The 13,190-nt window shown below is 45.0% G+C and overlaps 1 protein-coding gene across 2 annotated transcripts in view; it reads right to left on the bottom strand.

The window, feature by feature from the left end:
- Positions 1-13,190, bottom strand: part of LOC116101789 (zinc finger protein 112-like) — a 46,346-nt gene that overhangs the window by 17,050 nt on the left and 16,106 nt on the right. The window contains exons 3-5 of one of the 2 annotated variants that reach the window (XM_031385621.1): positions 12,966-13,040; positions 8,202-8,322; positions 3,688-5,342 (exon numbers count right to left, since the gene is read on the bottom strand). In XM_031385621.1, the coding sequence (XP_031241481.1) occupies positions 3,688-5,342; positions 8,202-8,322; positions 12,966-13,040 (1,851 nt within the window). Of the gene's footprint in view, positions 1-1,976; positions 5,343-8,201; positions 8,323-12,965; positions 13,041-13,190 lie in introns of those variants that run through there. The other variant, XM_031385620.1, reaches the window with a different exon arrangement.

Raw genomic sequence — 13,190 nt, 5'->3', positions numbered from 1 at the left:
ACTTAAGCAGATGTTGGGGCACACACCTTTAAGTCCAGCACTTGGAAGACTGAGTCAGGCAGACCTTTTTGTGAGTTCAAATCCAATTTGGTCTACATGGTGAGTTCCAAGCCACCCATGGCTACAGGGAGATTCTGAATAAAAAAATAACCCAAACCCAAACAACCGAACCCAACCTAAGTAGTTCTTTCTAACACTGGTTGCATTTATAAATTAGGGAGGTGGGCAATAGAGTCTATTTTCTCCCAGATTTCTTTCTTTCTTTCCTTCTTTCTTTCTTTCTTTCTCTCTTTCTTTCTTTCTTTCTTTTTTTTTTTTTTGGTTTTTCGAGACAGGGTTTCTCTGTATAGCCTTGGCTGTCCTGGAGCAGTCAGGGCTACATAGAGGAATCCTGTAGTGAGCATTTTGGTTTCTTTGAACACATAAATATGGGAATGTTTTCATTTTAATCCCAGGTGTGGGATACAGTGCAGCTTCATACTGTCCACAGCAGCTGACTATGATTTGCCTCATGCAAGGGTGTGATTTTACCAGCTGCAAATAGTTTCTGCAGTTGTAAGAAATTTGGAATATGGGGACTTCTCAGAGGGTATATAAATGCTAGCAAGGGTGTAGGTTGTTGATTGCTGTAGGTTATTGTTGGTCAGTTTGTTAAGTAGTTATATACACAGATGAAACAAGAAACTAGATATCTTTTTTAAAAAAAGATTTATTTATTATTACATCTAAGTACACTGTAGCTGTCTTCAGACACACCAGAAGAGGGCATCAGATCTCATTATGGATGGTTGTGAGCCACCATATGGTTGCTGGGATTTGAACTCAGGACCTTTGGAAGAGCAGTAAGTGCTCTTAACTGCTGAGCCACCTGTCCAGCCCCAGAAATTAGATACCTTGATGGCAAAGATCAAACTTGCCCCAAGGAACTCAGCATCCCTATCAACAGGAAGCAGTGTAATGATATTGCTCCTCTCTCTATCTGTTTTTCCTCTCCTATCAAGTGTTAGGGGATGAAAGGGTGGGAAAAGGGTGGAAGAACCCACAAAGTAGCCAAAGTCCAGCTATAATCCCTGTGTCAAACAAACAAAAATTACTTTTCTGAGATTAAGTCTTCAGGCACACAGTAATTTATAGGGTTAAGAAGTCATCATTTAGAAACAAAGATCAGGACAGACACACCATTTTTAAAAATCAAGGGACAGCAAGATGGCTCATTTTGGTAAGGGTGGTTGCCACCAAATCCAATGACCTAAGTTTGATCCCCAGAGTCCACATGATGAAAAGAGAACCAATTCCCAATAAGTTGCCCTATTAACTCCATAGATGTACAACAGCATGTGCACTGCTCCACAATAAATAAATAGGGAGGGGACTACCTCAAAAGGTAGCTGCAAAACTTGCCTGAAGAATTTATTCCTAGATTTTTAATTTCTTGTGTGTATGTATGAGTGCTTTGCTCACAAGTAAGTCTGTGTACATGTGTACCTGGTGCCCAAGGTGGTCAGAAGAGTGTTGTATCCCCTAGAATGGCAGTTACGCTTGTGAGCCACCGAGTAGGTGCTGGGAACTGAACCCGGCAAGAACAAGTGCTCTTACCCACAGGGCTACCTTCCCAGCCCTCATTCTTACACTTACGACAGCACCTCACCAAAGCAGCATGCTCACTCTGAAAACTCTATTTGAGGATACCAGAGGGGACGATTCCATGGAAGGGGAGTGGGACAGCACTGGGCGTGCTCCTTCACACTCTTTTGGAAGTGAAGCAGCCACTTCCTCTTTGTTGTTCACAGAACCCCAGGCCTCAAATGTTTTCTGTTGTTAGTTCTCCTTGCTAATGAAACACTTTCACTTTCAGCATCCTATAGAATCTATGCCCAGGGGAGTGACTAGCCCAGGCTGAGCTTAGTGGAAATCACTGAGCCCTACAGAGCATCTAGTGGGCCATTCTTTAAAAGCTCAAACAAGTGGGACATCTGTTTCCTTTTTGCTTTTTATTCCTTGTACCATGTTATATCACAACATGCATCTCTGAGAGATAACATAAACAACAGTATCAATAAATAGATTATTATCCCTTTTCAACTTCAAGCTACACATAAAACATTTTCTCAAGGAGGTTCCAGAGAGTCTCTACACTTTTGTCATGTGTTTCAATTGGTCATTTGCCTTAGTTATAGAAAAATCTTCACTTGTAACAGAAGTGTACAGATAACAAACTACCAATCAGGGCAACTACGCAGACTGATATGGTCAAATACCATGATCCAGTGGAAGGTTTAAGTTGAGTCACCATAACACATCCACCAGTCAACGGTTCATTTAAGTCTTTTTAGGAAAGGCCATTGGTTTTCGATTTAGGCTCTGGGATTTGGAAATGAGTGCTTTCTTTATTCAGGGAAAAGGACCAACATTTGGTATGTGTAGTACACATATGATGAGCTTGTCTTCTTTCTTTCTTTTTTTCCTTCCTTCCTTCCTTCCTTCCTTCCTTTCTTTCTTTCTTTCTCTTTCTTTCTTTCTTTCTTTCTTTCTTTCTTTCTAATACACATAGGATGAGCTTCCTTCCTTCCTTTCTTTCTTTTAAGACAGTCTTGCTATATAGTACAGGCTGGTCTTGAACAATCCTCTTGATTCAGCCTCACTAGTGATGGGTTTTTAGCATGGGCTCACCTCCATGCTGGTCCAAGCTTGACTCTGCTTGTGGATTTCCTGAAACATGCAGCTCATGGCTAGCATCCGCAGGAATACTGCAGAGGGCTTTAAGGGCAAGGGAGTCCATTTATTGGCTCAGATGAGCTTGGTTTAGAGGACTAGGGCCCTGACAACTCAATGGCCACCTGTCACTCTGTGGCAGTGGCTCCTATGTTGTCTCCTGATGGCATGGAATGACTAGTGAGGACAGCAGAATAGCAAGCAAAGCTTTGAGATAGAAAAGCAGCTCCTTGGAAGAGCAGTAGGATACTGACTGGAACCTGACTGGTTAAGCCTGCATAAATGAGGGATTAAATGGCTCGTCTGCCCATCTGCCTGCAGTGAGTAGGTACGAGGACTCTGATGGGGAGATGAGGTGGGAGGTAGTGGCTCAGCCACCTAGTAGCATGAAGGAAAAGAGCCAGAAGTAGGGAGCAAAGCTGGCGGCCAGCAGTTACTTTCCTAAGAGCATTTTAGAACACACATCTCCTGAACTAAATTTACAGAGTGTCAGCTTTGCAACAGAGAAACTGTGATCTCAAGGACCAGGCCAGAACTCACAAACTAGAGGGCTTCTGCACTAAACTTGCAGTATTTGATCTAACATTCAGTTTTTCTAAGTCTAGCTTCTGCCTTCTCTGTACACAGAGTGCTTTGGAAAACAACTTCTGCCATTAGGGATGATGCCTGCACGGTCATCCAAGAACGCATCCCTGCCCGTGCATAACAGCTTTTCTTCTCCAGGGACCTCTTATCCATATTTGCCAAACCGAAGGCCTAACTCCTTTCTATCATTGCCACAGGGGTAAGGAAAGGGTCTATGTGCATTCTTCTCACACTATCACTTCCCACCAAATGCCTTCCTTCACACATAACTTGAGAGGATTGGACTGACAGGAGTCAATGCCAGCTCTGACTCTCAACTGGTCAGGACTTACAGGACTCCTCATTGTGAGTAGCCTGGTGCCTACTGCGCTTAGAACTGCTAATAAAGGCTTTCCCACACTGGCTGCACTTGTAGGGCTTTTCCCCAGTGTGAGTTCGCTGGTGGACGATAAGCCGGGCACTTAGGCTGAATGTCTTCCCACACTGATTACACTCATAGGGCTTCTCTCCAGTGTGAGTCCTCTGATGCTGAGTGAAGCAGGAGCTCTGCCTGAACGTCTTCCCACACTGGCCACACTCGTAAGGCTTTTCCCCAGTGTGTGTCCTCTGATGAACAACAAGTACGTAGCTCTGACTGAAGGATTTCCCGCACTGCTTACACTGATACGGCTTCTCTCCAGTATGAGTTCTCTGATGCATGACAAGGTGCGAGCTGCGATTGAATGATTTCCCACATTCATTACACTCATAAGGTTTCTCTCCTGTGTGGGTTCTTTGATGAGACACCAGCTGGGAGCTCCAGCTGAATGATTTCCCACAGTAATTACACTCAAAGGGTTTCTCTCCTGTGTGAGTCCTCTGGTGTGCAACAAGCTTATAGCTTTGACTGAAGGACTTGCCACAGTGACTGCACTCATAAGGTTTTTCCCCAGAATGAATTTTCTGATGTGCAATGAGCTTGTAACTCTGGATGAATGACTTCCCACACTGGGTACATTCGTATGGCTTCTCTCCTGTGTGGGTTCTTTGATGTGCGATGAGTTTGTAGCTCTGGCGGAAGGACTTCCCACACTGGGTGCACTCATAAGGCCGCTCGCCAGTGTGAGTTCTTTGATGTACCACAAGGACGTATCTCTGCGTAAAGGACTTCCCACATAGATTGCACCTGTAAGGTTTCTCTCCAGTATGAATCCTCTGATGAGAAACAACATGTGAGCTCCTGGTGAAGAACTTCCCACACAAATTGCATTTGTACGGCTTTTCCCCTGTGTGGGTTCTTTGGTGTGCAATGAGATGCGAGCTCCAGCTGAAGGATTTGCCACAGTACTTACATTCAAAGCGCTTCTCCTCAGAGTAGTTTCTCATGTTTTGAGGAAGAGATGGACTTGGGGCCGCTTTACTACATTTATACTGGCCCTCTTTAACGAGAAGCTTCTGTTGCTCACTGAGGACTATGTTACGGTTTAAAACTTGCCCGCGCCCTTTAAAGCCAAAGGTTTTACCTTCCAAACGAACCTTCTCATTTAGGTTTAGGGGTGTACCTCGGCCAAAAGGTTGAACACGACCGTTAAATTCATAGGCTTTATCTCCTTGTGGGGTTCTTATAAACTGAGAGGGATGAATGCTCTGAGGAACTTCCCCAGATTTGTCATCCTCAAGGAGATCCGAGTTATCGCTGATCTTTTGGTGACTGTTTGCAACAGTATCACCCTGTAACTTTTTAACACATGGCACCTGTTTATGAAAATGGTTTCCGAGGGGTATCATGGGGAATGAAGGCCCACTGGTACTCAGGCAACTCCTGTCAAGGTCATGACTCCTGTAGACAGTATCAGCGGAACCGGCTCTACCCTGGGTAAAGGCTACCTCCTCTTGCTTGTTCTGTTGTTTCTCCAACTGCTCCTTACAGCCACGGACTTCTTCACAAGATGATAGCCAAGGATTGTCTCTTGCCAACCCTTCTAGCTTCAATCCATGAGACGGTTCTTCATCAAAGACTGTCTGCTTTGAGGTTGTTTCTTCTGTTCCATGTACAGCTGGCAAGTCTGGAAGACAGTACAGCAAGGCACCTGTATTAGTCACTTCTATGATACCGTGACCAAATGCCCAACAGTAACAAGTCTACTGAAGGAAGACTGGCTTTGGCATATGGCTCAGAAGCTGCAGACCATAATTACTTAGTCCCAGGGCCTTCTGCAGAATATCATGTCAAGTGGAGCGAGTGGAAAGGGTTCAATCTGTGACAGCTAGCAATCGGAGAATGATCAGAGCACAGAGAGAACCTAAGGCACACCAATGAAATGGCCTCTTTCTTCAAACCAGACTCTACATTCTGATTTCTAGACACTTCCAAAATAGTGCCACCGGCTAGAGAACATGCAGTTAACACATGAGCCTGTGGAATATACTTCATATCCAAACCACAACAACATCCTGTACACTCCAGCCCCCCAAAATAGTAGAGCTAGATAGTGGGATAAAGCTTACAATAAACTAGAGAAAATGTTTTGACTTATGTACCTCTAACCTGGATTGAGAAATGAAAGGAGAGAGGGCAGTGAGTTCAGAAGTGCACATTCCTGGCCAGGTGGTGGAGGCACAGGCAGAGGCAGAGGTAGAAGGATCACTGAGCTTGAGGCCAGCCTGGTCTACAAAGTGAGTTCCAGGACAGCCAGGGCTACACAGAGAAACCCTGTTGCAAGAAAGAAATGAAAACAAAGAAACAAAGTGCCACAGCCTAGAGGTATAACAGAATTTTCCACTCCAACTATCTGCATCTTAATTTTATCCAAATAAGCAAGACTTTAAGTGTCATGGACTTAAGATAAAATCACCTATGCAGGGGCAGGAGAGATGACTTGGAGGTTAAGAGCACTAGCTTCTCTTTCAGAGGACACAGGTTCAGATCCCAGCACACATACTAGAGAGCTCATACCTGTCTGTAACTCCAATTCCAAGTGACATGACATCCTCTTTTGCCTGGTGGCATCTGCATGTTTATGGCATACATACTCAAGCCCACATGTATATCCATAAAGTAAAAATAATAAATTTTTATGCAAAACCTATAGATCCACAAGCAAATTTAAAAATTTAAAATCAATAGGAATAAAACAAAAAGTGCTAAAAATGAAAAGAGCCCCAAAAGAAGAAATAAAGAACCTTTCAGTTTGTGTTAGTGCTGGACACATGTGCAATGAAATGCTAGCAGCTACATCTTTTGGGAAGTTCTGGAGGCATGAAACTGACTAGCACAGTGTGCATCAGCAAGTCATTAACACAGTGTATTTGTGAATACAGGAACTTAGGATAGGGCAATGCTATCCCAGTTCTCCAAGCAAATGATGTGCTATAGCCTTGGGATTCCTGTGACTTCTACAGAGATTAGAGGTATGTATACAACCTGCTTCTAAGTAAGTGTTACGTAATACTTAAAGAGCCCATGTGGGAAAAGTGGTCACCCACATCGCCCGTAAGACAGGGCAAGGAGCAACTACCAATGGGGTTTGCACACAGATCTTATATACACGTAATGACCCCATGTGTGTGGTTCTCGACTGGTGTAACTGAGCTACTCACTCTGGGTACAGTGCAACACTGAACCATGATGCATGAGAGTCGTCATGGCTTCCAAAACACCTATATCTATAATGAGGGTAATGAAACAGTGAAGACATAGCCACAGTGGGGTTGGTGGTGCTGGTGTGAGCTAATGAAGATATAGCCACAGTGGAGTTGATGGTACTGGGTAGTCAGCTGTTATATTCTGGCAAAACAGAGAGGTGGGGAGAGTACTAGACTCTCAGAGTTCAGTCACTGAGTCCTCCTGCCCCAGCTACATGTCTTGAAGAGGCGCTGGATTAGAGTGAGAAGGCTTAGTGGGGTCTGGGCTTCTGTACGTTTTCTCCATACTGGGTGTGGTGAAGATAGGTGCCTTCAGGTCACCTCTGTTCCTACAGTAATCTAGTAAACTTACTCATTTACCAAGCTGGACTTGGATATAAGTTTCTGTTGGTGTACCGTTGAGGGGAATAGACTTTTCTGTACATCTCCCTAGGAAAAGTCACATGAAAACTGGACAAATGCATTGATAAAGTCTTTATAACCTTTGCCTTGCTTTAGTAAGGGAACTGTGTGGTTTGGAAAGCTGTTAGAAGGAGAGATTAGACTTTGGATATTTATGTTGGAGACAGAAGAAAAATCACTGAGTTTGATCCCAGGCTTTGGCCGTTAGGATCTGTGAAGACTGAACAACCTCAAACCCAATAAATTACATTTTAGATAAATTTGCATTCCCAGGGTGGGGCATGGTCACCTGTGTTAAACATTCTTCAAGGCTGCAGAACAGACTGCAAGAGCATAGGAATGCCTGGTCTGCCAGTGCTCTAAGATCTCTAGGTACCTGCTTCCAACACCATGTCCCCAGGCCTTCCAATGCAGCCAGGTTGCAACGTTTTCCTATATTCCTTAGGCCCTGGTGGTCTCCCAGCCTTTCCAGCATTGCCAGCAATCCCTCAACACTTCTAGGAAACACTTGCAGGAATGCAGTGAGGGCTGCTGGGAGGAATGCAGTGAGGGCTGCTGGGAGGCGCTGGGAGCTACAGAACACCTCCCAACATTTCCAGGGGCTGCAGAAAGGACTGGCAAGCAGCAGTACCAGGTCCAGGTCTGTTCTGAGAATATCAGAATAAATTCTCTGGGCAGAATTCTCCAAGAACATGGAGAAAGACTCCTGGGGTGCATGGCCAGGGAATCAGTGCTGCAGGTTGACCTTTGACCCTCACCTGCGAGCTATGGTGTGTTCCTGAGCACACAAAAGAAAGGTAAAAAAGTAAATCTGGCTGCTGAGCCCCTCAACTTAACAGGAAAGGATAGTCCTTTGTTTAGAGTGGTTCAGTACTCACCCCATAGGTCCCTGTGGCCTTCCAGGATCACAGTTTTCTCTGGGATTCTCTGGGCATTGCTCCACTTGCTCTGTCCCTCCTCTGTAAGATCCACTGTCACAATCTTGAAGTCTGTGCTTTCCTAGAACAGCATACACATTCTTGCTTAGCTGGGCATTGGTAGTTTTTCCTCAGTGCCCCTGGACTCTAACCACAGGGCAGTTACATTAGACCATCTGCATCCAAAGCATCCTAACAGGGTCAAAAGCACTGCTGGGCTTCAGATACTGGGCCTGCCTTTACCCCTTAAAGAGGGATATCAAACAAGAAGTATAGAGTCTTCATCTTATTTACTTAATTATTAGAGACTGAACTCAGACCCTTATACACACTAGGCAAGTGTTCTACCACTGAGCCGTGTTACCAGCCTTTAAAAAAAGTTACTCAGGGGCTGCTGCAGAGATGGCTCAGCTTTCAAGATCACTTGTTGCTCAATTCCCAGCACACAGATGGTGCCTCACAGACACCTGTGACTCTAGCTGCAGAGGATCCAATGTCCTCTTCTGACCCCTACAGGTAAGAGGCAGACATGTGCTGTACACACATGAAGACAAAACATTCCTATACATGAAATAATATAAGTATTTTTAGTTATTATTTCATGTGAGTGGATGTTCTGCCTGCCTTTTTTTATGTGCACTATGTGTGCACAGTGCCAGCAGAGGCTGGAGGAGGACATCAGATCCTCTGAGATTGGTGTTACGGACTCCTGTGAGTTGCCATGCTAAGATTTGAACCTGGGCTCTCCAGAAGAGCAGCCAGTGCTCTGACTCACTGGGCCATCTCTGCAGCCCTTAGATTCTTATCATTTGTTACCATCATATGTTGGTGTGATAGAGGAGCAGGAGCCTGCAGGAGCCTGCATGCGCCACAGAGGTATGGTGAAGCCAGGGGAACAGGCTCAGACGCTGACTCTTGCCTTCCCTCCTGTTTAGGCAGAGCTTGCTTGTTTTTGCCATGCTGCCTAAGGCTAAGGTAACTTGGCAGCTTCCTGGAAAATCCCCCGGCCATTTGGTTACTAGGGCTAGTCAGATGGATCAGAGAAGAAAGGCACTTACCATTAAGTCTGACAACTTTGGGGTTCACAGAGTAGGAGGGAAATGACTCCAGGGAGTTTTCCTCTCCTCCAAGGAGTCTAACCTCCACAAACATGCTGTGGCCAGAGTGTACATATACACACACACACTTGAGCTTACACACATGCAGAAACAAAGTAATAAAAACAGATTATCAACTGTATGTAACAACTTCTCATTCAGGAGTCAGCATATGTATAATGAGGGCTCTTGGAACTCTAGTTCCAACATACACCTGTTTTCCTTGGTAATTTAGTGCAGGAGTTCACACAGGCCCCATGAATTGTGAGGCAAGCACTCCACACAAACTACACCCAAGACCCCAGCACATGCCCCTTTTTTGTTTGTTTGAGATGGGCTCTCACAAACCCCAGATTGGCTTCAAACCCATGATGTAGCTGAGGCTGCCACATACTCTCACACCTGGTTACATGCAGTGCTGAGGACTAACACACATGCTAGGGGAGTAGTTTACTGACTGGCCAAACCCAGGTCCCATATATGCTCCCTGTGGGTAAGAAAGTCCAACTCTCAGAAGCTGGGGAGACTGGTCACCACACAAATGTGAGGACCAGAGTTCAAACTTAACAGCCACATAAAAGCCAGGTAGACATGATGGCCTATAATCTAGTTCTTAGGAAGCAGAAATAAGAGCATCTCCAGGGCAGGATGGCTACCTAAACTAGTTAAAATCAGCAAGATCCAGTTTAGCAAGCAACCTTTCCTCAATAAATAAGGTGGAAACGGTGGTGAAATATACCTCATATAAACCTCTGGTCCCTGAATGAATGTGCATGTGCACAAATGCAGACACACACACACACACACACACACACACACACACACACACACACACACACACAAACCCATGGCTCTCTGCCTCATAACCCTGAGCTCCACTAAGCTATACCTACTGCTGCCCCCTCTAATATCTGCATTTCCTCTTCTTCCTCAGACATTAGCAAAGTCTAACTGTCAGGTAAATCTGGCCCAATGCCTGGTTTTCTAAGTTTATTATAATTTAGCACTCCCAGTGGGTACTGTATTTTAGGTGACTGATTCATTTCTATACAGCAGCAGAGTATAACTAGCAAGGAGACTGTATAAACCACAAACCCAAAATGCTTACTCTCTGACCACATAAAAAAACAAAAAAATTATAGAAATATTACTGTTCTGTTTGGTTTTGGAGAATAAGGAGGATATCCCTAAGTGAAATTCACTAGCGCAAGATATAGAGGAAACTTCTTTAAGGTAGATGAAAGAAGGGATGGGAATATGTCTCTCTACTTGGTGGTAGAGCCTCTCTACCTAGAGTACCCCAGCGAGGGGCTGAGGATGTAGTTCGGTGGTAGAACCCCTGCCTAGAATCCTCCAATGAGGGGTTGGGGGCGTGGCTCAGTGGTAGAGCACTCCTCTTGTGAGGGCAGTGGCCTGTTCAGGCAACTTAGGCTCAGTCGAGTAATTGGCCTTGAGCCCTGGAGCCCAAATGGGCAGTTTCTGCCTGCAGGGGGTGGAAGGAGTTTTCTTATTTTCAGTCACAACCCCTCACAACTGCCCCTCGCAGGAGATATGTGCTCTGTAAGGCAGACAATGCCCCAAGCTCCCAGCAGTCTAGCTGGACCCTACCCCCAGTCAACTGACCACAGCCAGGCATGCCTCTCTCCAAAGACAGATAGCCACACCCCATACAATATAAGAGGCAGTTTGCCCCCACCCCCTTCTCTTGCTCTCTCTTGCTTCCTTTCTTCCTCTCTTGCTCTTTGTCTCTTCTCTCCCTCTTTGTTCTCTTCTCTTGCCTTCTTGCTCTCTTGATTTCCTTTTTTCCTTTTTCTCTCTCCTTCTCTTCTCTCCTTCTTCTCCTTTTCTTCTCTCTACGTGACCAGCCTATTTTCTCTTTCCTATGATAAAATATCTCATTTATACATTGCCTCTTTTTTGACTAACGCACCCAGAAAGACCCAGGCTGCAGCAGCGAGCCAACCAGGCCCCACAATCTTGCACACAAAAATCCTATGTCCTCTCCCAGGCAACAATAAATGAAGATGTCAACTATGACTCATGGACTGACTGCTTTAAACAGGACAGAAGTTCTAACAAGCCTATTGGATGGGGATTTTGACCCATAAGGAAGTGCTGCTGATGACCTCTCCTGTCGCCCAAAGCAGTAAATATCAAACAATTGGATGTCTTTGTCACCAAAAGCTCTAAACTGACCAGATATTTGGGGACGAAGCTTTTGGAAGCTGTGGCCCATGAGTGTGACTGGGAGCTGAATCACAGAAAACTGCATGCACATGCTGCCTTCTGGGCATCCTTCTTAGGCCTATCAACTTCACCAGAATCTCAAAGGTCTTTTAGTGATTAGCTGAAAACAGGATTCAGAAATGCAATCTACTAACTGCCAGGTTGAACTCTGGTCTTTGAAGGGTCTTTAAATCTCTAAATCCATGCGTCATAATAACTATTTATTCTTGCTGTCTAATAGACGCTTAGATATCAAGTAAGGGCCTGCTAGTTGGTTTAGCAGGTAAAGATGCTGCCAGCTTGCCGATACAACAAATGCTTTCATTTCAGCACTCAGTAAATAGTGAGTATGAGGTCCTGGTCTGTTGGCTACCAGCACCAACGTTAAAATAGTAGGTTACCTGGAAATATGGAGTTGGAAAGAGATAGGAAGAAATAAAAGAGATAGGAAGAGAATATAGGAGTGGCCAAAATTATACCTGTCCACGTGGAAGGGTAAAAATTAGATGGGAGACATGACTGCTTAGCCATCTTGATTTTTAATGCCCTCCTTTGTTCCCCCAACAGGTATATTACCTGGGGCAAAAACCACTCCCCCCAAATATGTCAGCATGTCAGTCCAATCAGCGACTTCCTTGTTTCTCTGTGGAGGTGGAACTTTTGAATGTAACTGGAACCAGGTTGGAGGCGTGGCAAATAGCTGGAGATGGGCAGAGAGGTGTGGCTATCAGAGGCAGGCCTCAAACCAGGAGGGTTACACTGGTCAGCCAGGGATCATAAAGAGACCATGTCTTTTTTAAAAAGACATGGAGGGGGGCTAGAAAGATGACTCAGTGGTTCTTCCAAAGGATCCAGTTTCAATTCCCAGTACCCATATGTCAGCTTACAACTGTCTGTAACTCCAGCTTCAGGAGATCCCACACCCTCACACAAATACACATGTAGGAGAAACACCCATTCACAGAAAATAAACAGAAATCATTTATTTATAAAAAAGATACTTACTACAAAGCTTTACACCCTGAATTCGTTCCCTGAACTCCACATAGTGAAAAGTGAAAGCCAACTCTTACAAATTATCTTTAGGCACTGAGAGTTCTACATCTTCATGCAAAGGAAGACTGGAGCAGACTGTCTTCCAAGTGCTTAGGAGGAAGGTCTCAAAGCCACAGTAATGCACTTCCTCCAACAAAGCCACACCCCCTAGTAGTGCCACTCCCTGGGCTGAGCATATTCAAACCACCATCTGTGGGTTTGCACTTGAGCCCTCAGGAACAAACTACAAACACTTCACCCACTTCTGCCCCACCTGCTGCTCTTGCTTCCATCCCTTCAGCATGCTTCCACCACTCACCAACACGCACATGTCCTCCAGGTGAAGGATGGGCCTTGTCCAACTTACCTGAGGCATGATGTCCAGTGACCCAGCATCTTCTCCATCCACTTCAATGATCATCTCTTGGGGTAGAACAAAGTTCTAGAAACCAAACACATGAGACAAAGGGAACTCATCTGAGAACAAGCTAAGACTGGAAGCCCCATGATGTGTATGTAGGATCTGACCTGCTTTAACACATCCAACTGCCAGCCTTGGCTCCCTTCCACGTAAGAGCAAAGTAACCCACAG

This window comes from Mastomys coucha, unplaced genomic scaffold, assembly GCF_008632895.1.
Source record: "Mastomys coucha isolate ucsf_1 unplaced genomic scaffold, UCSF_Mcou_1 pScaffold21, whole genome shotgun sequence".
Classification (NCBI taxonomy): Eukaryota; Metazoa; Chordata; class Mammalia; order Rodentia; family Muridae; genus Mastomys; species Mastomys coucha.
Note: the sequence above shows the minus strand (reverse complement) of the source record. Positions and strands in the feature narration are given on the sequence as shown.